The 25890-nt window shown below is 40.3% G+C and overlaps 2 protein-coding genes across 5 annotated transcripts; one reads left to right on the top strand and one right to left on the bottom strand.

Annotated features, from left to right (window-relative positions):
* The first annotated feature begins 821 nt into the window (after positions 1-821).
* On the top strand, positions 822-2583 carry LOC147444342 (uncharacterized). Of its 4 annotated transcripts, XM_086527835.1 has the most exons (5): positions 822-1002; positions 1101-1210; positions 1809-1817; positions 1899-2008; positions 2242-2583. In XM_086527835.1, exons 1-5 carry the CDS (start codon positions 917-919, stop codon positions 2263-2265), a joined length of 339 nt encoding a protein of 112 aa, XP_086383961.1. In that variant the 5' UTR covers positions 822-916; the 3' UTR covers positions 2266-2583. The 4 variants fall into 4 exon arrangements, 1 of the variants encoding a protein (XP_086383961.1); XR_015190115.1 differs by lacking the exons at positions 822-1002; positions 1101-1210 and having other exon boundaries at positions 1237-1817; positions 1899-2002; XR_015190116.1 differs by lacking the exons at positions 822-1002; positions 1101-1210; positions 1899-2008 and having other exon boundaries at positions 1237-1817.
* A 14928-nt stretch (positions 2584-17511) lies between these two features.
* On the bottom strand, positions 17512-24696 carry LOC147444341 (putative linoleate 9S-lipoxygenase 5). The gene is made up of 9 exons (XM_086526986.1): positions 24028-24696; positions 23482-23765; positions 23103-23346; positions 22610-22966; positions 20940-21025; positions 20748-20855; positions 20154-20455; positions 19103-19387; positions 17512-18681 (listed from the first exon to the last, which is right to left on the bottom strand). The coding sequence occupies exons 1-9, from the start codon at positions 24227-24229 to the stop codon at positions 17931-17933; spliced, it is 2619 nt and encodes an 872-aa protein (XP_086383112.1). The 5' UTR covers positions 24230-24696; the 3' UTR covers positions 17512-17930.
* Between the last annotated feature and the right edge of the window lie 1194 nt (positions 24697-25890).

Raw genomic sequence — 25890 nt, 5'->3', positions numbered from 1 at the left:
TTGGTAGATTTTTTTGCATGGCTCTTCTTTGCAGGGATTTTCTTTGCACTACCCTTCTTTGCAGGGCTCTTCTTTGTATTGCCCTTCTTCCTTGCAATGCTTTTCTTCTTGTCCTCCCTTTCCTTTTGCTTGTAGTTGCACCCTTGGTGACCTTATCTTTATTTGGTGGCAAAGGAGAGTCTGGATCATTCGGGTTTATTGATCTTTCCAAGACCATAGAAACAACCTTCTCACTCACCCAGATCTTCCACCTTTGCTATAGTTTTTCTCCATGCACCTAAAACAGTAGTCCTAGATCTGATGATCCTTAGGGCATGTCTTTCTTTGTCAGGAGGAGATCTAGACTTGTTGTCCTCATGCTTGCGTAGTGGTTACTTAGTTGTTTGCCAATGGTCTCATGTGGTGGAGCAATCAATAGTATTAATAGCAATTGCAGTTGTGTGTGTATCTCGGGTCTATCCATTGGGGCATGTTGGTTCTTTGCCATACCACCCTTGGTCACTTGTATGAGCAGTTGTGTGTGTATCTCGGGTCTATCCATTGGGGCATGTTAGTTATATGCCATACCACCCTTGGTCACTTGTATGAGCAGTTTTTTATCAGCATGGAAAACTTTGAAGTTTAAACTCACCTTAACAATTATAGGTATCATTTACTATCTTTAGAGCCCATGGGGGCCATTTTTTGAAAGCGCCTATTTTTGAAGCTCAAATAGAGGATACACTCGCCCACCACCCACATAGAGCACCCAAATCTTGGGTTTGTATTTATGACACCCCCGCCCACCACCCACATATTGATCCCCGCCCTCAAAAACAAAAGACCTATTGATCCACCTCTCATTCGCTTCTCTTGTCAACAGTCAGAAGCGAACTAGCGTTGCGACGAGGTCACCGCACCTCTTCTCTCTTGTTCTATGGGCAATTACAATTTTTCCATTGCTCAGCCCAGGCCAATTTCTTTGCTTAAGATAAGGCCCTCACATCTCGTTCTGCTTCTCCGGTTAGCTCAAATTTGGAGGCAATGTTTAATTTGCGTTCTGCATGCTTCTTCAATTGCATTTAGTGCAGTTGTTGGAAGTTTTCATGTGTTTCCTGCAGGTTGGAGCGCTCAAGTTGCCCTCATAGATTGAGAAGCCCCAGCCTCTCTTGGTCGAGAATCCCCATAGGTTTTGCATGGTTTTCATCACGTATGCAGCTCTGTGGGAGATGTAAAGAAAGCTGAGGCAAGCTTCTAGACAGGTGAAATATAAGGATCTGCTCTTATAAGCTACAGTAAAACTTTTTTTGGCAAACTATTCTTCAAGAAAATCTCCCATGATCTCAACAAGATTAGTGTGTTTTTATCACAGTTCTACTTATTCTTTGTTAAAATCTTGTTTCTTGCACCCAAAGAAGTAGATCTGTCAAGCAAATCAATCTCATTGGGAGAGTGTTTGTGATGGTGAGAAGCATTTTTAAAGTCATATGCTGGCTTTCTTTGCTGCCTCCGATGGTCTACCAAGCATGGCGTTCTTTGGAACAATGATGATTTGTGTGCGGCTCGGTGTGCATGTGGGGTAGCTTGAGACTTTGTGGACAATGTTGCAGACTAGGCCGCATTATGTCAAGGAAGGGGAGAGAAAGATGTGAAAGGGGATGAGGATGAGCCTCAGACAAGCGGTGGGGTACAAGCAAGTCAAGAGGATGGTGATGGAACCGTTCGATACTTCCTTTGATATGGTCTCAACTTTTTCCCTTGAGCATCTTCCGCTCTCAATTCCACCTCTACAAGCCTCATCTGCTTTTGAAAAGACATTGTTTGCTTAGTCGAGGCAGGTATGTATGGCTAAATGTTTTGTGTTTTCTTTCATCTTGGCGTATTTGCAAAGCTCATCCTAGCCCTTCGATGATGTGTAGCTCTAGATGTTCGATCATGCTTGGCAAGTCGGTTGTCTCTCAACCCTCTCCTCCCCTACAAGCATCGTTTGCTCTTGGAAACTCAACGTTTACTTACGGAGCATGTACTAGTATGGCTGATTTTTGTGTGTGTTCTTTTGCCTTGGTGCTTACATTAACACTTACAAAAACTTAGATTATACATAAATAGTCCATGTAGTTGATTATCTATAGCTCATGAAACATGGCTGGTCGTAGCAAGATGATTTCTCTCAAGTCAACACACGTTGAAAAATGAGACAATTTTGCCTACTCTTTGCTAAGAAATTACATCACCTTGTTTTGTTGGTTTTGCATTTTGTAGGAGTCTGGTGAAATTGGCACGTAAGCCACTCCTCGAAACTTTCAAGTGTACAAAATAGCTATTGATGGGTAAGAAAGGGTTTAGCTACCTCATGATGCCCAAAGAAAGGGTAGGAGTTACATGCTCATGACAATGCTATGACCATGTAAGAGTGTTGGTGTATTCCATTATTTATAAAGGACTCATATGCCTAAAGACTCTACAATGTAACTTGTCTGTTCAAACAAGTGAGATTCAGCTTATCTCAAAATTTGACCCTTCATTTAGAAGGTAGTTCTATTGCTTGCAAAAGCTTTAAAGCAACTAATTGTATTTGGAGCATGTCATTAAAGGTTTTTTGGATAAATTTTGCAAAACCACCGTTTGAACTTGGGGTCATGTGAATAGATGTCTCATATGGTTTTTTAAAAACAATTGAGGTGAAGCATACGTTTTGGGATGTGGTAGATCACATCACACTAGGCTTCATTATCAGTGGGTTTGCCGTAGCACCTCTAGAGCCATGAGAGGAAAATGAATAGACCTTTTGTTTTAATAGTGTGCTTTAGTATATGTGCATGAGTGTGTTAGGGATGTGTGCGTGTGTGTGTGTGTGTGTGTGAGAGAGAGAGAGAGAGAGAGAGAGAGATCTAGTGGAGATGTTATAGTATTTGATCAATACTATTTCATCCTGAATGTAGTTTGTCATCTTATGGATAATAATATGGTATAAGTTTTGCAAGCAAAGAGAGTTTGAGAGCACATGCATATGTTGCTAGATTTTTCACCTCAATTTTTAAAAGAATCATTGCTACATACTTCTTAATCTCCCTTATATAAGAGTTGGTTTACATACAAAACTAGCTATTAACATCTCCATGCTTCTCCAAGAGGAAAGCATAATTGACTAAGGCAATTCTATGTGAAGCTTTTTATTATGTTATTTCACTTTTCAAGGCTAGCTCTTGTTGGTATTGTAAAGAAAGTAAAGGTAATTGGGCTATGTAATGAGAAATTATAGAAACCCATCTTTGGAGTCCTTGTCCAAGGTAGCCAATATCTTGACCTAATCATTAAAAAAAAGCATGTGTAAGATAAAAAGCTTTTTATCTGTAGCTAAGGCCTAATCATAGATTAGTTGAGAAGCATACATATTATAAAGACATCTGAGGACAAGAGAGGTTGCCATAGAGAGAGGTTCGAAAGTTAATTACAAGCCTTGCAAAAGAGCAAGGATCTGCAATAGATAGAAATGTTAGTAAGCAAGAGATTACTTAGGGTAAGATGTAACAATGCTTTTGGCACGTCGAGCCAGAAAGGGTTTAGTTCTAATAGACAATGCTTTTTTTGGAGGATGGTCTTTTAGGTAAAACCTAATTTGTTCTAAAATCCTTGTATGCTTCTTTGGGTCGTGTATAATTCTCATATGAGCAGTCAGTTTATAATGTTTGTGATGTTGAAAGTTAATAGAAAATTATGATTAGTATTGTAGGTTGGACCTGCAATCATTAAACAAGCAAAGTCAAAGACTATGATAGTTGTGAGCAGGTATCCAAAACTATAGTCTAAGAGGGACCACTCAACACTAGCCAACCTAAAAAGGAATTATAGATAGTGGATCCAACTTAGCACTATAATTCAAGCTAGTTTTCAAAGCTAGCGTCTTGGTTTTTTCAAAGGATTCCGAAAGCCTTATGTATAGGACGCGTGTGTAGCTGTTTTACTTATTATAAAATATAATGAAATTTTAAGCTAAAAAGACAGTTGGTTTTAGACAAGTGACTGATTAGTACAAAAACAACTCGATCTTAGAATTATTTTGTACAAAAGTAAGAATACGATAGCTGATCTAAAAAGTATGTTCCAAGAAGTAGACGGTTCCGAATATAAGGGGAGTTTTGGCTCAAGGGTTTCTCACAGGTGACGTCCCCTCATAGGTAATAGTGAATCCCTTGGATTTTCTACCACTTTCTAAGCATTTCTAACCACCTCATAGAACTTTGGATCTCTTTCTAGGCACTTCTAAGCACTTTCTAAGCACCATTGAGCACTATAAAGCTCTTGTAAGATATTGTTAAACTGCTTTCTAACTACTTTCTAAGCAATTTCTAATGACCTTGTAAGAAATCGAAGCTATTTTTATACACTTAAGCACTTTCTAAGCACCAATGAGCATTATGAAGCACTTATAAGGAGTGCTTCATTGTGAAGCACTATGAAGGACTTCTAAGTAGTTGCTTCAACTCTTAGAACTTTTGAACTATGTCTAAGCACTTCTAGGAACTTTCTAAGGTCCAATGAGCACTATGAGCACTTCTCAATACTTTCTAAAGCACCTCATAAAGCACTACGAATTTTCCATAAGCTATTTCTTAGCACCTCATAAGCACTATGAAATTGTCTCTAAGCACTTTCTAAGCACCTTTGAACACGTTTCAAGCACTTCCTACTGCTCCATGTGCACTTTTCAAGCACTTCCTATGCACTTTATTTAGCATGATAACCACTCATGCATAGCTCAAGTAGTTTCTCAAAATTTATAGAGCAGTACAAGCACTCATATTGTGCTTTGAGCAACAAGATCACCTACAAGGACTCCAAATATTCTTTAAGCCATGCCAAATCAATATTGGCACGTACTTTAGATAGCATTTTGGTGATTGCTTTGACCTCTGCCTCCTTGTAGTCACCCTCTCGTAGATCAAAATTCGGTGTATCATAATAATCAATTTCTAATGATTTTCTCATGTTAAACTGATCATTTAATATGGGGAAGTGCCAGGGGAGAAAAAGCTAGAATATTGGTTAAACTAGCAGACCGGCCACAGTAGGGATCCAAAGCAAAAGAGCAATAGGGGTCGACCAAGAGAGAGAGGGGGCTGCTTTTTCAAAGGCATTAACACACACACACTCACATAATCCCATGTATGAAGTAAAGAAGACTCTCTCTCCTTCTCAAGCTTTAATGGAAAGCTTACCACCTACTCCAAGCTTGTGAGAAGGGATGCCTACACCAACAACTCTTGGCTTTATGATGCAAATCCAACCAAGAGCCAAGCTTCAATGCATGCTCATCTCCTCTACCATGCTAATTACTAATCTAAGCTCTGCTAATATGAGTGATTATGTGAGGAGATGTACATCTTTCTTGTAAGAATACTCCTTCTTCCTCTCAATCTACTCTCATACCCCGCTAGCTCTCACCATCTTCAAAGGTGTGTGAGGCCTTGGGTCTGAGACCGTAAGGAAATTGATGTTGTGTTTGATAAGTGTTTTGCTTAGTGCATGAAGTTTCCATCTTCATTGCACTAGCTAGTCTTGAAGGAACACAAAGAATTGTATTGTAAAATGTCTCTCTTGATGGGAGAAACCATAATACAAAACCTTTTGAAGGGGGGACCGGCTCCATGCAAATCCGGTCTTCAACTATTGTCAATTACTTAATTTCTCTCTCTTTTGAAGTATTGTTCATGCTATCTAACTAGGTGTTATGCTTTTTGTTGCTTTCTCCACCCAAGCACTCTTGTTAATCTCAATAGGATCTATTCTAATGAATGCTCACTATGTTCATGCTATTTTCCGCTACACACAAGTTACTAGGCCATTAAATGTTACACTGGTATTAGAGCAGAAGGTTTCTCTTTTCTTGATCAAGAAGGGAGGTCCTCAAGCTAGCTATAAATGGTTGGTACTATTAATTGCATGTGAGTAAGTAGAATAGGGATTTTTCAGCCTTGCAGTGCGCCTGCCTTTGTGCAGTTAACGGGGCATCACCGTTGAGAGCTATGGTCTTAATAGTGGATTCCTACGGGGCTCACCTACGGCTTTAACCACTATTGAGCTATTAGAATCTTGACAGGAGCCGGTGTTGTTTTGGTGTTGAACGACCCTCTCTTCTATTCCTTGTAATTAATGGTATTCGAGCCACGGGTATAGTAGCTTGAGTGCTTTTTCTAAAGGGGTAAAGAGGAGTAGCAACCAGGGCTTGAAGTGCCAAAGTACACCTAAAAAGTTTACACCTAAAAGTTGTTAGAATGGCTGACAATAGTAAAGAGAGTGAAATTAATGTTGATAACTTTGATTTTGCTTGTGAGAAAGCTACTTATGATGCCCTGATGCTTGTTAACTATCTTGTTTCTAGGCTTCAACAAGCATGGGCAATCCCCTCCAAAGGGAAGTGCAACGGTAGCTTCGTGCTCATGGGATTCTCGAAGCTCCCTACCATGACGAGAGAACACCTAGGAAGCCTCCTTGCGAGCCTTTCAAAAGAGGTCTCTCTCCGATTCGGGAAGAAGAAGAGGATCCCTATGAAGGGCTCAGAAATTTTCTCCTTGATGATGCATCTCCTTCTCAAAGGAGAACTCAAGAGCCTCCACCAAAGGAACGAAAAATAAGTGAGTCTCCCGCCACCTTGACGAAGATGGCTCCACGAAGACGGTGGGCTAAACGCTCTCCATCACCTCCAAAACGGAGAAGACCATCGCATACTTCTCCACACCATACTTCAAAGAGAGATGACAAAAAGCAAGAGAAGAAAAAGGCGAGAGAGAAGGACACCCTCTTCTCCATCTTCTTCATCCTCTTCCTCTTATGAAAGTGATGGTGAAGACAACGAAGATCAAGGCAAGAAAAAGGCGAGAAATAGGTCACCCTCTTCTCCATCTTCCTCAAATTCTTCATCTTCTAAAGAAAGTGATGGTGCAACCTTTGAACCATAAAAAAGAAGAGGCCATAGGAAATCCTATGCCGCATGAAGAGGTCATCCAAGCTCAAGAAGTTCAAAAGAGGGAGGAAAGAGCATCTCTTTCCTTACCTACGATGGCACTTTTGGTGCTACGGACAAAGTCTTGGCCTTTATCCAACAATTCGATGCGGCGTTTGGAGATGAGGGCTTCACGGAGTCCTCTAAGCTACACCATGTAGCTATGCACTTTCAAAAGTCCGCCGAGTAATGGTGGTCTAGCCTATAGGCCAACGGTGAAGCTCCACGAACATGGAAAGCTTTAAGAGCTTCCATTATGAAGCAGTTTTTGGCCACCGATCCCAAAGACAAAGTACTCACCAAATGGCGAAGCTTGAAGCTCTCTCCCTATGAATCCATCCACAAATACGTAGACAACTTTTGGGACCTAAAAATCAAAGCCACTGTCTTCAAAAAGTTCGATTTTGGAGAGCAAAAGAAGAAATTTTGTGCGGGCTTAACCGAAGAAATGCCGGAGTATGTCAACTCCCAAAGGCCACGCACCATATCGGCAGTAATACATCATACTACGGTGGCCTCTCGAATCAATTTCCAAACAGAGGCTAAGAGAAATTCTAAGCCCCCTGAAAACAAGGGTTCCAATGAGCCTAAGGGGAAGGACAATGTCCAAAAGTCTCCTAAGGGCAATTCCAACAAAGTTAAGGAGAAGGGAGTTTACAAAGGCAAAAATAAACTCTCTCCTGAAGAGCTTGAGCGTTATCGCAAGGATAACCGGTGTTTCAAGTGCGGCGAACAAGGGCATGCATACCATGCTTGTTCCCAAAAGAACAACCGCCATGATCCTCCTAGAGCTACCTTGGTCGAAATCCAAGAGGAGGAAACTCACCACAAAGGATCTCCTCTATCCCATGCTTGGGGAAAGGTAAGAGAAAGTGATGCTTTTCTTCTCTTTGACCCCGCTTCTACTCATAATTTTATATTTATAGAGTTGGCCACCAAGCTAGGCATACAAACCTACAAGATGCGAGATGTCCTACCCGCAGACGGTGCTTTCAAGGGGCAAGAAGCTTCAGTCACTCCTTTAATCGGGAAATTAAGGCTCCATGTCCAAAGCTATGTGGACAAAGAGGACTTCTTTATCTCTCCTCTCAAGCATGAGGATGTAATCCTAGGGGCACCATGGTTTGATCGCATGGCTACCAATGTTAAATTCCCTGAAAGGATAATCTCCTTTAAGTTCAGGGAAAAAGTATGTATATAGATGCTAAGGAAATGGGTAACACTATACCCACTGTACATACTCAAGCTTTCAACAAGTCAATAAAGAGCTCTATTTCCGTGTACATGATTTTTGTTAAAGATTATCAAATTGAACCTAATGTTTTAGCAAAAGAAAATATACAAATTCAAAAGGAATTAGAGCTATCCAATTTTCTCAAGGGGTTTCAAGATGTCTTGATTGACGACATCCCTTGTGAGCTACCTCCTAAACGAGGTAATGATGATCATGCAATTGAACTTCTTCCAGGAAGTTCACCGCCTAACAAACCTCCTTATAGAGTTTCTCAAGCTCAACAAAAGGAGATTATGCGGCAAGTGCATGAGTTAGTTGAGAAGGGCATGGTTAGCCCTAGCTCATCTCCATTTTGTTCTCATGTGCTACTAGTGCAAAAGAAAGACGGCACATATCGTATGTGTGTCGACTATCGAGCACTAAATAGGATCACTATCAAAAATAGGTTTCCCGTTCCACGGATAGAAGACCTATTTGATAAGCTACAAGGGTCCACCTGCTTCAGTAGGATTGACCTAAAAAGTGGCTATCATCAAATAAGGATAGTTGATCAAGACATTGTAAAGACCGCATTTTGCACTACGTTTGCTCTTTACGAATACATTGTCATGCCTTTTGGCTTGACCAATGCACCAGCCACATTCAACCGCTTGATGGAGAAGCTATTCAAGCCTCACCGAACCTTTACTGGAGTGTTCTTTGATGATATCATCATCTACTCTAATTCATTAGATGAACACAAGCAACACCTCCAGGTAATATTTCAAGTTCTAAGAGAGAATAAACTTTATGTTAATCGAAAGAAAAGTGAAATTTTCTTACAAGAGATTCAGTATTTAGGTCACATTATCTCTCAAGATGGCATCCAAATGGATCCATCAAAGTTAGAGGTAATAAAAGGATGGCCTAAACCAAGGAATCTTCATGAATTAAGAAGCTTTATAGGTATGTGTGCATACTATAGATGCTTCATAGAAAAGTTCTCACTAATAGCAGGACCATTACATGACCTAGCAAAGAAAACGTTAGGTACACATGGTTTGCCAAGGAGAACAATGCTTTCGAAAAGCTTATCTCTCAACGTGTGCTTACACTACCGGATCTCTCAAAGCCATTTGAGGTCCAATGTGACACTTGTGGAGATTGCCTTGGAGTTGTTTTGCTTCAAGAAGGGCACGCCATAGGCTATGAAAGTCGAAGGCTCGACCCTGTTGAGCAAGCTCTAGGCATATATGAAAAGGAACCCCTCGCAGTTCTACATGCCTTAGACTCATGGAAGCACTATTTATTTGGGACTCCTTTCATTCTGCGAACGGATCACCAAAGTCTTAAGTACTTCATGACGCAAACCAAGCTCTCCCTGACAAACAAATGAGGTGGGCAAATTTCCTTTTGCAATTTCATTTTCATATTGCTCACATTGCTGGCAAGCATAATCAAGTAGCTGATGCACTCTCAAGACGGCCGAGAGTGAATGCGGTTTCCATAGCAACTCACAATGATCTATCTTCTATGATAGATGAGTATGCTATTGATCTCGATTTTAGAGATGTGATTTCAACCCTTACACTAGGGAAGAAAGAGGAACCATTTAATTTACAAGATGGTTATCTTCTCTATGGCAATAGACTATGCGTTACTAGCTCACTACGTGAGAAAGTAATGTATGAATCTCATGCTTCTCCTTATGCAGGACATAGAGGGATTCAATCTACCCTAAAGGGGATTGAAACATATTTCTATTGGCCTACCATGAAAGCAAACACACAAGAGTATGTTTCTAAATGTGTGGTATGCCAAAAGACGAAGTTTGATAGAGGGAAGCAACTTGGATTGCTTCAACCTTTGCCAATCCCTAATTCACCATGGGAGAAAATATCCATGGATTTTATCTTTGGATTTCCTAAGTCTATCCATGGGAATACGGGAATATGGATGATAGTAGACAGGTTTAGTAAACAAGCTCATTTTATACCTATCAAAAAGACTATCAGAGCCCATCAAATGGCAACCCTCTTCATTTCACAAATCTTCAAGTACATGGCTTGCCAATGTCCATAGTGTCGGATAGAGATCCTAGAATGACCAGTAATTTCTGGAAGGGTCTCTTTGAGAATTTAGGAACGAGGCTAAACTTCTCTTCGGCCTATCACCCGCAAACGGATGGCCAAAGTGAAATAGCTAACCTAACAATTCTCGATCTACTAAAAGCCTATGTAACGAAAGTAGATCAAAGATCCCAATGGGAGAAGTACTTAGCTTTAGTGGAGTATGCTTACAATAACACTGTACATACTTCCACGGGAAAAGCACCTTTTGAGGTAATTGAGGGAAGATCAAAAAGTCCCTTGCTACTTAAGGTACACGGGAAGATCTTCGCTGCAAATGAGTATAGCCGGGACCTACAAGAATCTTTCCAAAAGATTAAGAATGCTATCTCTATCTCACAGCAAAGGCAAAAGGTTGTTGCTGACAAGCACAAAAGAGCCCAAGCCTTTAAAGAAAATGATTGGGTCTTACTCAAATTTCCCAAGGCTCAATTAAGGCACACGACGGGCAAGAATCCTGCGGGACACTGAAAGTACTATGCTAATTTAGCAAAAAGGTACTATGGTCCCTTCCAAATTCTTAGGCCAATCAATGATATGGCCTATCAACTCAAGTTGCCCAACCATTGGCTCATACACAATGCTTTCCATGTGAGCCTACTAAAGCCTTACAAAGGAGAGCCACCACAAGAACCAACAATTGAAGACCCACCGGAGATCGAGGACCAAGAAGAGGTGTTGCGGCCGAGTCCATTCTCCGACATGAAGACAAGGTACTAAGAGGCGGTAAGACTATCCGATGATATCTTATTAAATTTAAATTTTATCCTTTTGAAGATGCTAGATGGATGCAAGGCATACGATTAAAGGATAATCTAAACCTTGTCAATGCTTACAATGCTTCCCTAGAGTAAGCAAATGTACAAATGTTAAAAGTGAACAAATTTTTTGTCTTATAAGACTTTCTTTTTCTTTATTGTGCACAAAAATGAAGTAGTATGCATGCTTAGATCAAGTTTGCGGGGACGACATCTCCCAAACACCAAGTAGAGCTTGTCACTCTACTATGGAAGATTGATTGGACTAATGTGTAGACATGCTTGCGGAGGCTTAGGCTCTCAAGTGCCAAATGGACTAGTCATCCATTCTGGAACTATGTCGTAGGGTAACATAGGGATCCTCTACCCGCTAAGAAAAGGACTAATGAATATGCTTTATCTTCTCTACCCCATAGTCGAGGACAACTATGATTTCAAGAGAAAGTTAATGTCATAATAATCAATATCTAATTCTCCTAAATGATTTTCTCATGTTAAACTGATCATTTAATATGGGGAAGTGCCAGGGGAGAAAAAGCTAGAATATTGGTTAAGCTAGCAGACCGGCCACAGGAGGGATCCAAAGGAGGGAAAATAGGGATTCAAAGGGGGGGGCATCTACAAAAGAGCAATGTGCAACAATGGGCTTAAAAGACCCTAAGGTTCAGCCCATTAAGACTTCTAAAATGCTAAGGTTCCAAAATTCAAAGGTTGTGTCCAAAGGCCAAACACTAGGGAAATTGGATGCGTAGTGTGTGTCACAAGAAGTCTTTATCAATCCCTACATAGGAGAGGGCGAGCCTTGCAAGTAGGGGATGAGAGAGAAACTCACACACACACACACACACACACACACACACACACACACACACACACACACACAAGCTCCCTTTACACAAAGGGAATGAGGGACACGTGTCAGCTCCCTAGCCCAGATGCCCACAAGGTGTACTCAAATCCTATTGGATGGCCTTGGAGGTGGACCAATGAGAATTAGGCTAGAGTAAATCTAGTTTAATTAATTTAAAAACACCTAATAAAAGAACCAATGGGAATTAAGCTCTCTAGAAGACTATTGGATAATCTCCCAAGGGGTCTAATGAGCATTCAGCAGCCCAACGGCTTGCCTGATTCCTATTGGCTAGGAGGCAAAGGGGTCCAATGAGAGTTTAGTTGCATTTATTAATTACCTAAATCTCTCACAAAAGGGGAAAGGGGAACACGTGTCAAAAGGCTATCACTTATGTTGCTTAATTACCATTGGCTAAGCCTGGGGAGGTCCAATAGGATGCTAGCAAGAGCAAATAGCAAGAGGGGTCGACCAAGAGAGAGAGGGGGCTGATTTTTCAAAGGCATTAACACACACACACACTCACATAATCCCATGTATGAAGTAAAGAAGACTCTCTCTCCTTCTCAAGCTTTAATGGAAAGCTTACCACCTACTCCAAGCTTGTGAGAAGGGATGCCTACACCAACAACTCTTGGCTTTATGATGCAAATCCAACCAAGAGCCAAGCTTCAATGCATGCTCATCTCCTCTACCATGCTAATTACAAAGCTAAGCTATGCTAATATGAGTGATTATGTGAGGAGATGTACATCTTTCTTGTAAGAATACTCTTTCTTCCTCTCAATCTACTCTCATACCCCGCTAGCTCTCACCATCTTCGAAGGTGTGTGAGGTCTTGGGTCTAAGACCGTGATGGAATTGATGTTTTGTTTGATAAGTGTTTTGCTTAGTGCATGAAGTTTCCATCTTCATTGCACTAGCTATTCTTGAAGGAACACAAAGAATTGTATTGTAAAATGTCTCTCTTGATGGGAGAAACCATAATACAAAGCCTTTTGGAGGGGGGACTGGCTCCATGCAAATCTGGTCCTCAACTGTTGTCAATTGCTTAATTTCTCTCTCTTTTGAAGTATTGTTCATGCTATCTAACTAGGTGTTATGCTTTTTGTTGCTTTCTCCACCCAAGCACTCTTGTTAATCTCATTAGGAATCTATCCTAATGAAATGCTCACTATGTTCATGCTATTTTCCGCTACACACAAGTTACTAGGCCATTAAATGTTACACGGTGAGTCGTTGAGAACCTCCACCTCCTTGTTTAATTGCTCCAATTTAGTGTAGAAGCCACTATAAGCAGAGAGAGCAACCCTTCATTTCTAAGACACAAGTCCCTCTCTCCATGCAACTGGACTTTCACCTCGGCCAACAACTTTTGTAGCTCATCCTCCTTGGCATTGATTCCCTCTGCCATGCCCAGTTCTAGCTGTATATACATCGGCTTCTCTACTACCTTGCATGGCTTCTTGCTTACTGACATTGTCATTATTGATGATAAGGCACCGTCACAAATAAATGCTTCTCTGTTTCTCTGTTGATGAAGCCATAATCAATGCGGAACTTGTTGAGCTTCCTTCCAACTCCCCTTTGTTATCTTGCAATTGTCAAGGACAGCTCCCCAAACCTTGCCCATGCAATCCAATGTTCGATCGGATCACTCGATGTGCTACTTGACACCTCTCATACACGAATCTCCATGAAAATTTTTATAGCCCATTGGATGGGGTTGCCTGATATACCTTCTAGTTTGAAAGCATGTACTCATTGACGAACTCATCCCTCACATAGTGAAGAAATAACTTCATGTTTTTATTTTGAAAGCACTCAAAGACACTCAGCCGCTCCTCATCGGGAATATCTTCTTCTGTGAGCTCTGTCTCCCCTATAGGTTGAGATCGTACTTCTTATGTAGTTCCTTGACGGAGTAGCATAATTTGGATAGGCACGGGCACTCAAACCGTGCAAGCACTAGAAAACAGAGCTTGTTGAAAGCCCAACTTTGGAGCCCTTGTAACAATGGAAAACACAATGCAAACTAAACGCATGCATACCTTTTGATGAATTTATTGACACCTTTGAGTTGGATGCAAAATGCTCGAGATTGCCAAGCAGAGGCAAGGGTCTGCTTTGCTTTGCTAGCTCATTAGGTGGAGGGGTTTGATCTTCAAGTGCAAGTTTCAGCATTGTGTTTTTCAAGGTCCTATCGCTTGGTAAACCGTAGGCAGATGACTTTATCATGCAACCTAGGCAATGGAGGAGGAGAGCGGTTGATGCCTACAGAGCAGCTCGAGTAGAGCAGGAATGCAAAAAATAGGGCATGCAAGAATGAAATGCATGTAGCTTGAGTAGAGATCAGGGTTTACTCACCCACGTGGGAAGTTTCGTGTGGGAAGGAAAAAACGGGACATAATGAAGGAAATCGCCCCACTCCTCCCTATAATAAGTGGTCTACAATTTAATATTTAAACTAGTGGACCATTAACCTTTGAAAATTACACTTTTCTTTTTTAATATATCACATTTTTCCTTTCAAAGTAGTCTCTAAGAGGTACCCCCTAAAAGTGGAATAGCGGTACCACTAATATATGCTTTCACCCACATGTACTACATATGATGTTTTCCTTCTATATTATGTAAGCAATGGCCTTGCTATCAAGCAACTCATTCATGGGATAACATGAATTGACTAAGAGAGCTTAAAAACAAGTAATCTCTTATTTTAAACACCAAAGAATATTTAGTATGACTACCTTATTTTTTGTGCTAAGAATCCCTTTTCTATTCACAGGGAGATATGATTGTTTCAAGATCCATTTGTGAACAAGATCCCACCTTGAGATGATCTACTGCTTAGTATTTATTGTGTTATAGGAGTGGTATTTTTAGGAGTATGAGCCAACTAATGCAAAGTCACTCCATAGGGTAGAGGGTCATATATTGGCCTCTTCATATTTGTACCTTCAAGGAAACAAGTTCTCAATCTTCCAAGGGGTAGAAGATAAGTTCACCTTACTAAGTTTCTTACAAGTATTATTGCTGACACGGTAGATTATGTTGATTATAGTTAGCTGATAGTTTTCATATATAATTTAATTAAGGGGTTTGAATTTAGAGAATCTAACCCAAGGGTTTGGATTTCCAAGGCAACACCCAGGATTGTCGGTTAAATATTGGTTTATTTTCACTAATCTCTCATTTAGTATTTAGTTGGACAAAGAAATACTAGACCTTTGAGGTTGAACATTGGATAATGTACCTTTTAGGTTTGGAAAGTGCACTTGACTCGAAGTAAGTGTAAGCTATTTTTCACCTCCTAGTAAGCATATGATTTAGTTTAGTTTCATTTTTGAATATTCTTTGCTTGAGTTTTCCAAGTGGGATGCATATGCTAGAATGCTTTCATCCATTTTGCTCTTCAACCATATGACAAGGTCATGTAGGAGCAAAGAATTTTGAGAAATACCAAGTATATTTTGCAGCCTGTAGTTATAGGTCTATATGTAAAGTTTTGTTTAACACATGTTGTTAGTCACAAAGTGTGCAACATCATCTAGGAGCTCGTGGAGTTTAGTTTAGCTAGTGTGGAGAAACAATTTTTGAGGGTCCCTCTTACTCTGTTGTTGAATGTATTCAGTTATCTCCACACACAAGTACATATCGTACTCGATGAATGTCTTTTTTCTTTAATCATTCCACATGTGGAGAATATAAGTCTCTACGACTGATGTTGACACCTGTTTCTTTAATTGTATGTTGTGATAAAGTCCTTAAGTTCTAGTCAAATCCGTTTATTAGACCGTTTCAAGCAAGTAGTATCAGGAACAATTTCAATGGTCACAAATTGTCGGATACTAATTAAGACTTGTTAAGGTTACAAGTACTATTAAACAATATTAACAAATGTTTGTTAAAAAATATTTTGTTGATATTTGATGGTGATTAATTTATATTTTTTATTATAGTCTAAATAAGATAGGAAGGCTTTCAAATGATTGTAGTGGGAAGTATTTCGTTTCTTCTTATAGAACTAAAGTTACTCTTTTCTTCCATATGTGTTATAAGCATAACATTTGTCATAAGCATTGATAATTTTAGTCATGAAAATGGAGGTTTGAATAGTTTTTGCTAAATGCATGCACACTAAGTGTTATGGGCCTTAGTGTTTAGCAAAGGAAGATTTGGAGCGACATGTAAATTCATGAAATTGATAGCTTATGAAGCATTTTGCATTGAATTATTATCTTTATAGAAATTCCTGTGGGTCTACTAATCATCATACAAGATCATGGCTCGGTATGGGTGTTTGTAGATAAATTGACTAAACTTGAAAAAGTTTATTCAGTTTACTATTCAATCTCTAAAGTTAACCAAGTTGGTTGTCTATAATTTGTATAAATTATATAGATTAGTCAAAAATGTTGAGAGTAATGGTCGCCTATGTTTACCAATCATTTTTGGAGGATTATAAATGGTTGGGAAGAAACAACTCATTATCAGCACTGCGAGTCTTCTGAAGATGAATAAGCAATTTACAAGTATTAATCTTATGTTAGAGGATATGCTAAGAGCTTAAGTTAACAAAAAGCAATCCAAATGGAAATGTGATTTCTCTAGTTTGAGATTTGTTACCATGAGGCAAAGCATGTTGCGACTAGGTTTAGTCTCTTGATATTTATGTCAGATTCTTAACCTCAATCACTAGTTATCGTGGGGTTTACTAATGAAAAATGATAGCAAGTCAAGGACTTAATTTGTGTTGATGAATTATGTCAATATGTCACTTTCATGGAAAGTTGAGAAGAGGTATTCTTGCATGTTTCAGTACCTTTAGAAAGTTTAAAACATGGTCATTCATTTAGACACCTCTTAGTTGTGATAACTCACTTAAAATACTCAAGTGAGTTACAAATACACACTATTTTGGATATAAACCGGTTACACAAACGGTTGCAAAGGGACAACAATGTGAAAAATCAAAATATTTTGGTTTCATTGAGCCTCCTCTTGAACCATGTATCGATCAAATGGACAACTAGATTTTTGAAGATGCCCTGTGGAAAAGTATTCTTATAAAGATATAACCACTTGGTTTTTCGAGGACGAAAATGCTTCTCCAACTGAGAGTAATGTCAAGCCAAGGGCTAGGCCAAAGGCCAAAACTCACATGTGGTTAAGGGGTCTTTATATAACTCACATGCGGTTAAGGGGTCTATATATAGCAAACCAATGGTTTATATATAAGAAGGTTGGGTGGAGAAGTGCATGTGCTAATCCCCAATCTCTTACACGTAGGCTCTCTATAAGTTCGAAATATTTGTTAATAATTATTTGATTGGTTCAATTTTTGAAGTTGCATAATTTTATTTATGCCAAGAAGTACCAAAATACCCACAAAATTTGTGAAAATTCCCAAAATACCCCTCAAATTTCAAAAACTCCCAAAGTACCACTCATGTTTTGGTAAAATTCCTCAAAATGCCCTTAATTTTTTACAAAATTCCCAAAATACCTCTTGTTTGCAAGATTAAACATCAGTCTATTTTGCAACTCTTCACAAGAAGAATGGTTTTCCCTCGATCTTCTAAAACTTTTCACCAATGAGCTTTTATTCAATAGTCATGCTTTTATTCACTTTACAAGATTGCAGAAATCAAGGTTTGAAGTCTGATTGAAATATTGATTAAGAGTGGTTTTGCTTGCTGCATCAGATGAGAGCTTGTTAAACCCACTGTCTTCTATACAATGACACTCATTAAATACCAAGAAAGACCCCCCTACATCTCATCTGCCGAGTGTTATTGAAGTTTTGTACACTAACCTTATCATCTTGTTACAGAAAAGTTTGTAGGACTTGTTCACTGTAAATCAGAAAACATCCGAATGTGCTAGTGTATGAAAAGGATGATTGAGCTTAATCCATATGTTGCAAAAAATTCTTAGATCTTGGGATGCAGCTCCAAATATGTTAGCATCTTTATCATGAGCTTCTATGAGATGCTTAGATGGAAGTACTGTTTGGAATGCCTCGCCCGGTTAAGCCTTCAGCGGAAAAGGGAGACAAAAGAGTGTAAGGTATGTTGGCTGCACCTCTCCTGTTGAGCAGGGAAGAGTCTTGGTTTCGCCTGGAAATGTTGGCCTCCACCTCATTTAAACAAGCAGTAAATCTCTTGGAAGCATTCAACACTTCCTCATCTGTGCTCCAATATGGTGTCTCTGTCCTCTGACCCAAATACTCCTCATCATTCGCATGCGTCGACAATATCTCCAATATAGCCATCACTATGATTGCCTGCGTCCTTGTCGACACCGCACGAAAGAAAAATCCCTCGGGGTTCGACAGCATCAGATGGTGCTCTTCGTCCCCCTCTTCCGGTATGAGCATTCGACCCATTGTTGGCCTATTGGGCATATACCCTGCATAGGTGTATTGGCCAAAATTCACTGCAGCATGATGTGCTGATGCTAACCATATGAGGGTTGTTAACACCTCTTCTAGCTCACTCACATCCTTCATGTCTACCCATCCTTCCTTCGTGTCCCCGTGCCCCACTTCTGTTACCTCTTTCCACCACCGTTGTAACTCCACATCTTTCTTCACGGTTTCCGCATCCTTGTAGAAGATCTCTACATACTCCTTCACCCATTTGCTTATAGCCCACCATATCTCAAGCCCATCTACTGCAAATGGGTAGTCCTCTACTAGTAGCTGCAGTCCATATTTTGCTGATGGATCCTTGACTGCCATACCCCTACATCAGATTGAATGATACAGAAGGTGAGAAACACACATTGGATCCGCCTTGTGTCGTAAACTTACACAATTTCTCTGTTCTACATGTTATTTGCCCAATGTACAGCATAGGTACGAAGCATCACGGTCAGATCTTTGTAAGGCAACCAATGGTCTTTGCCAAAATTCAATGCCATGCACAGTATTGAGTCTTGTACTATTTCCTATGCATTCAATGATTCTATGCCTGCCCAAAGACTACTTTAGTGCATGCTATTGAGTTGACATGTTCTTTGCCGTGCATGTAGGAAATACAATAATGCTCTAATTTATGTAAGTCAATCAAAGCTCCTATGCCAAGCTCTACTTCAAAGCATTAATTACACTTTTACTAGATCCTTTGCATTTAGATAAATACCAATGCTGAACAACACACCCACCTTTTGAGTAAGTCTGCTGGCAAACCCTGTTCATTGAATCGCCAGCTTTTGTAAGCTACAGAGCTCAGCTCCATTGAGTATCTACCAGGAGAGAAGGCTCTCTCAATGATACCACCGATGAGGAATTGACCAGTGTAAGCATTGACCAAGATCTTTCTAGCAATGGCATTAATATTCATGGTATTTTTGAAATGGGGGACCAAGAACACATTAAGTGGGTGCATGGCACTCAGGTGCCGGTTAGTTGCAATTATGAAAGGCTCAATGGAGGCATGTGTTTGAAGCCTACAAGAACACATTAGAGTTTAGCATTCATGCTGAAAATGCATTAATAACTGCAATCACATGATGAGGAGAGAAACAGCTCCTTTGGATAAATGTGATCCTTCTCATTAATGCATCACCCTTTTACAAGTCATACAACTTGAATGCAAAATCTTCGTGATATGACCAGCTCTAATATCCATCTACAATTATTGAGAGCCAGGCAATAAATATGTTTTTTATGCCTGGCATCTGAATAAATACTAGCCTCTGGTCCTCCCTACGCCTTCAAAAAAAGGGCAAAAAATTCCTTCTCCGTGTGAATGCACATATTAACAGATACTTGGACCCTAGTGCCCACCTCTGTGTCAATGAATGTATGCTAGATTATGAATGCAACGCACAAGTTTGCGCATTTCAAGCATACTTGTGCCATGGATAAAATGTGGACTCATACAAAGTAAAAGCGAGTGGTCATAGGTATGTATGTGCATGTATGCATGCTAGTGTTATGTATATGCTTACAAAGGAAATGTCCCATAGCTAGCGGCTGACTAAGTCTCATAGCAAACTTAAAGGTGGCAAAAACAGTGTGCTTCATTTTGTTGTGTCCTTGGTAGGACATGAATGCAAAATACATGTACACATGGAAAGGGTGTCTGTGTGGGCATGTGCATACATATGGATGTACATATGTATGTATGTATGTATATATCTAGGCATACCTATGTATGTACGTATGTGTGTCTAGGCATGCATGCATGCGAGGATACGTTTCAGACATTACCAGTGGCTTACTAATTGATGATATCCTGCATCGTTCGTTGCAACATGTGCCTTGGCTAGCTGCCATTTTAAGTTCTCATGACTCGAGCTTGAAGGTGGCAAAAAAACTCTGCTTGATTTTGGTTTGTCCTTGGTAGGAGGCAAGCTAAGCTCTATAGCAAGCACCTTGAGTATTCCTTCTTTGGTTAAGAAAAGGACGGTCCTAGATGCATAAGCTTTTCCCTCCAATGCATTTATCCTTTCTATGTAAGGTAAGAACACATCATGAAAGTCCACAATGTAGAGCCTATGTTGTGCTAATGCCTGTCAATAGCAAGAAGAAATAATTGTAAGTGCTGACTGTATCATATTTGAGGCTTTGAGAAATCATAGAAAGACACGAAGCATGTATGTACAATTGCAAAACTACAGTTTTGCAAGTATGCAAAATCATCAAATCTCTGAAGCTAAGCATATAATCTTCAACTAGTTAACCCTTGGTTTCAAATAAAGCTATTTCCTGACTTATGCAAAAATGCAAGTCTAGAACGATGCACTCCCATCTTCTGTTTTTCTCAAGCAAATAACATGATAACAAGAAAGTCTGTGTTTAGACCTCATGAATGGTAAGACCGTGCAAATTCTTCAGCAAATGATCTGCTCTGATTGCGGAAGTTCTCTCACCATAGATATCAGGGTCAAGCTTGCTCATAATTGGAAACTCCTGCATACAAGGAATTGAATGAGTATGAACACAGTTACCACCATTATCTCTCCCCTTGTGAGCTATGTTCACACAAATCATTACCCTCATTCTCTCTATAACCATAGGGCTCAAGCCAGCTAGCATTTGGCGTGCGAATTCATCATCTTCAGACCAAGCCTTTTCATTTTCTGCCACATTTAATCCAGCCCAGAAAAAGGTTAGATCTTAAATCACATAGATATGAAGGTATACAAATGCAGCCCCAAGCATGCATGCAATATAGCTGAAATTCCAATTGAGATTTGTAAAGTCAAACAGAGAAAGTAACAATCTCAAATGACCGGAAAAGTGCACTGGCTTTGAATTGAAGGCAGTCAATCAAACAAGTGTGCAGATATGAATTTTCTTGTATGAACAGAAAATGAAACCCTTAATCCTGACATCCACCTAGATGATAGTAAAGAAAAATCGAATTCATCATTCACCAAGATATGGATTTTCTTGCATGTACAGAAAATGAAACCCTTAATCCTGACATACACCTAAATGATAGTAAGAAAAACCAATTTCATCATTCACGCTTCTGCATTAATTGTGCTATTCCAACACCCTCCTTCTGCAATGTCCTTGCAGATCTAGGAGATCACCGCAATGGGATTGCTCTCGAAGGTGCCAGAATCCCTCCATCGTAGAACAAGAGGTTGCACACCTAGTGCTGCGGTTTTCAGCCATAAAACTTCCGCTGCCATGTTCTACAAAATCATCTCCTTTTGTTGCTTTGGCTTCAAATATTTGCTGTCCTAGATGACTATCTAGTCAAGGCCTAACAGCTCCCTCTAAATCCAAAGCTCCACATAACTGGTCCTCCTAATCCAACACCATGGGAACAAGCTCCTCTCGAGTCAAGCCAATGGTCCTCCTGGATTAATGAAGGCTGAATAGAAAACATTGTACTCCGATGTGAGATTGTTATCAAGACAATAGCCATATTCTTCAAAGATATCAGCTTCCCTGCCTGAAGAGTCACATGTTGCATTTCCTACATCTTATGAATGTGATCCTTCATAGACTTGGACTTCTTCCAAAATTCGCAGCTATATCTCAGGGCGAGCTCATTCTTTTAAGCTATTAAAAAATCTAGAGATATTCAAAATCCTTAAAGAGATCCAGAGCTGATGAATCTCATTTGAAAACCACCATAAAAGTTTTGTTGGTAGAATGAAAAGTCCTTACAACTTGAAACTAATGCGGTTAAGGAAAGTTTTTAGTTCAAATTCTTTTGCACTTGTAGTTTTTGTACCTCAACAGGAAAAAAAAAGAAAGACAATTGCACTTGGAGAAAAGGCTTACCTTGGATTAATTGAGGTTTAGGAAATGTTAAGACTGATGAATCTCATTTGAAAACCACCATAAAAGTTTTGTTGGTAGAATGAAAAGTCCTTACAACTTGAAACTAATGCGGTTAAGGAAAGTTTTTAGTTCAAATTCTTTTGCACTTGTAGTTTTTGTACCTCAACAGGAAAAAAAAAGAAAGACAATTGCACTTGGAGAAAAGGCTTACCTTGGATTAATTGAGGTTTAGGAAATGTTAAGACTGATGAATCTCATTTGAAAACCACCATAAAAGTTTTGTTGGTAGAATGAAAAGTCCTTACAACTTGAAACTAATGCGGTTAAGGAAAGTTTTTAGTTCAAATTCTTTTGCACTTGTAGTTTTTGTACCTCAACAGGAAAAAAAAAGAAAGACAATTGCACTTGGAGAAAAGGCTTACCTTGGATTAATTGAGGTTTAGGAAATGTTAAGATGTGAGGATCTTCTGTTTCTGGATCTACAATCTCTTTGAGAATTTCGAAGGGCTCCAACAATCCTGCCAACTTCTCTTGTTCACTGAGGGGCATAATATCATTGGAGTGCAGATTTACTCCATTGGCATACAGATCCTTGATATCATCCATGTTGTCAAAGCTCTTTTTCCCTTCAAGCATTCTCTCTATTACAGGAATTGCCCCATGTGAAAATGACTTCATGGCAGAACCTAAGAAATCCGACTTCTTGATACGCTTAAACCTCTCATCCCGGGGCACATACACAAGCTCAGGGAGCTCTACTGGCCTCTCTGATGATGGATCTGCAAACACAGATATTTGTTAGATTAGCTTAATTGCAAACTTAAAGCAATGGCATTGGTAATTAATCACAAAAAGACCATCTCAATCTGGCAGCAGACTTTTACTAAACTGGCAATAGGCTCATTAGTTGCTTGCCTGCGTTGGCCCGGGAACGACCAGTTCTGCATCTTCGAGGGTAGGGGAATTCCGTGGAGCCACCCAGAATGGTACGAGAATAGAGCTCTACGTCCTTGTCGGGGTCTCCCAAGTCATTGTAGACGTCATAATCATACACTCTATGTGGCCTCAGCCTCTCCCCTTTGCCATCTCCGCGCAGCTGCTCCAGCTCAGAGTATCGCAGGTCGACAAGGCCACCTGGGGTCTGGCTGGGAAGGTATACCTACAAGTGCAACAACATTTGCATGCTCACTTACAAAGTGTGTGTGTGTGTGTGTGTGCGTGTGTGTGCATGCTCGAGTTTGTGTGACATTTAAATCTTGTTGTTGTATCAGTATGATGCACAACGTCGCAATACCTGGTTAGTAAAGAAAACGCGAGGAGCGTCATAGTGGCGGTAATTGTACACCCAAGAGTTGCAAGAGAAATAGAGGACCTCGGAAGAAGTATGGAGCATGATGTTTTTGAGAAAGAACCAGTTGGGGTGATGGTTTTCCACCAAGATAGCCCCAGGGGTCCCAAAGTCTTTGGCCACTTTGAAGCTCACAACATACGTCTCTCCTTTGTCGGCTTCTATGCTGTTTTCTTTCCACAGCCATCCCTCGAGATCGGCAGATATGCTCCGCTTCCCAAGCCCGGTCTCTGCATGCACCCACATTTAAGTGACTCCAATCAAACACAGAGCTTCAAAACATCTCTTACCTTCAGAAAAGCAAACCTTGCTGTAGGACTCACTTCACATATAGTCACAGGGAGCTCTCTCTCTCTCTCTCTCTCTCTCTCTCTCTCTCTCTCTCACACAGAGTGCTTGAGTGCCAAATCAGTAGGTCTTAACTGGTTTACAAACATGGACATGCCAAGCTTAGCTTAAGAATTAGTATCATTGATGGCATAACAACAGCACCTTCATCAACGCCGACACTGACGAGCGTGAACTCCACATCCTGGCCTGCAAGCTGTGAGATGTTGTCGCCAACTCGCGCAAGCTGATCATTAAGATCAAACAAATTCTTCCTTTGCAATAACACAGAGGCCTTCATGAGCTGGACTTGCTCTTTTTCTGCTGCATCAGTAGTCCATAAAAGCTTTCCAAGACTCTGTCCCATTTTGATAAGCTCACTACGTACCTACTTGATTAGCTAGGTTGTCTATGAGTTAATTTCGCTAATCATATGTTTAGTGATCACACATTTTGCTTAGGTGAGGACGATTGAGCAGTTCAGACATTTTGCATAGAAGCAAAGTTCGACTCCCTCCCTCTCTCTCTCTCTCTCTCTCTCTCTCTCTCTCTCTCTCTCTGTGTGTGTGTGTGTGTGGTAAGTTCTTCCCGCTTTGAAGTCTCGCTGCCCACAGACTTCGAGCTTCTGACTTCCTGGGGTTCAAAGTGCGCTGGCCGGTGCAGTACTCTCTCTGTGTGTGTGTGTGTGTGTGGTAAGTTCTTCCCGCTTTGAAGTCTCGCTGCCCACAGACTTCGAGCTTCTGACTTCCTGGGGTTCAAAGTGCGCTGGCCGGTGCAGTATGAATTTTCATATTAAAGAAGCCGTGAGCCCACACTACGTAGTTGGAATCGGGGGGGGGGGGGGGGGGGGGCATTTTGACGTCCATGAGATCTGGGACAAGTCTTGAACTCAAGACCTGGTATCCAAGAGGGAACTAGGATAACCATTAACCAATCTAACACACTTGGGTGATAGAGAGAGAGAGAGAGAGAGAGAGAGGGGAGGAGGAGGAGAAGAAGAAGAGAACTTATGGTCAATTACTCAAGAGAGAACTGGGATAATAATCTACCACACTTGGGTGGGAGAGAGAGGTAGTAGGAAAAATCCTTAGAGAACTCATATAGCATTCATATCATGAACTTAAGACCTCTTAATCACAAGGAAAATGGGACAACCAATATGTTCACTTGGGCAAGAAAGAACGGTGTTGGGACCAAAAGGTAAAAAATTCGACTTCCAAATGCACTACAAGGGAACGACATGTAAAGCTTACAACTGAAATGCATGCTTTTTCTTCTTACACACACACACATAGAGAGCTAACGAAGTCGGTTTCATGGGACCACAAGGTCAAGAGTTTGGTTTATGAATGCAATTGAGAGTCGACCACAAGGATCGATCAGTCAAGTGTTCCATTCAATATGCTCTAGCTTCTCGTATAGGGCATGAGACTCAAATGGCCAAGGAAGAACAATCCTCACAACCTCTATCATGCAGGTGGAGGCTTTGCCATGTAGCAAATGCATACAATTTTCTTTTGGGCGTGACACTTACTTTTAAAATGGAAATCTTAAAGGCACCGGAAGATACAGTTCACACTTCATTCACATTGCAACACACAATCTACAGCTCACAATGCGTCCAAAGTTCACATCGCGGTTCACATTCTTCACATCATGAACACAAAAGCCAACATGCTCGCAACTCACTCCTAGTTCACAAATCCTATATGATATTAAGAATTACATGTGGACCATGGTCTCCGTCAGGTGTCGATTAATCTTGAGACTCGTGGCCCATGGAAATGCTCTCTTGTGTGTCAAAGTCAACGGATAAGTAAGAAAGGGAGCGCACGAGCTTAATGCCATAGGCTTGAAATATTCATATTGTCAATTTGCCATGGCCATGCTTTATGCGTTTGTGGGAAGAGTCCAAGAGCATCACCATTTGAAAGTGCCCCCTCAACGAAAGGTTATATATAATCACAATTATTACAAAATTGCATACTACTAGCCACAAGCTTATCATCTTGCTTAGGGTGCTCCCCC

The sequence above is a fragment of the Adiantum capillus-veneris genome, chromosome 13 (assembly GCF_014529385.1).
Source record: "Adiantum capillus-veneris isolate H3 chromosome 13, ASM1452938v2, whole genome shotgun sequence".
Taxonomy (NCBI): domain Eukaryota; kingdom Viridiplantae; phylum Streptophyta; class Polypodiopsida; order Polypodiales; family Pteridaceae; genus Adiantum; species Adiantum capillus-veneris.
This window is presented reverse-complemented; position numbering and strand designations above follow the sequence as displayed.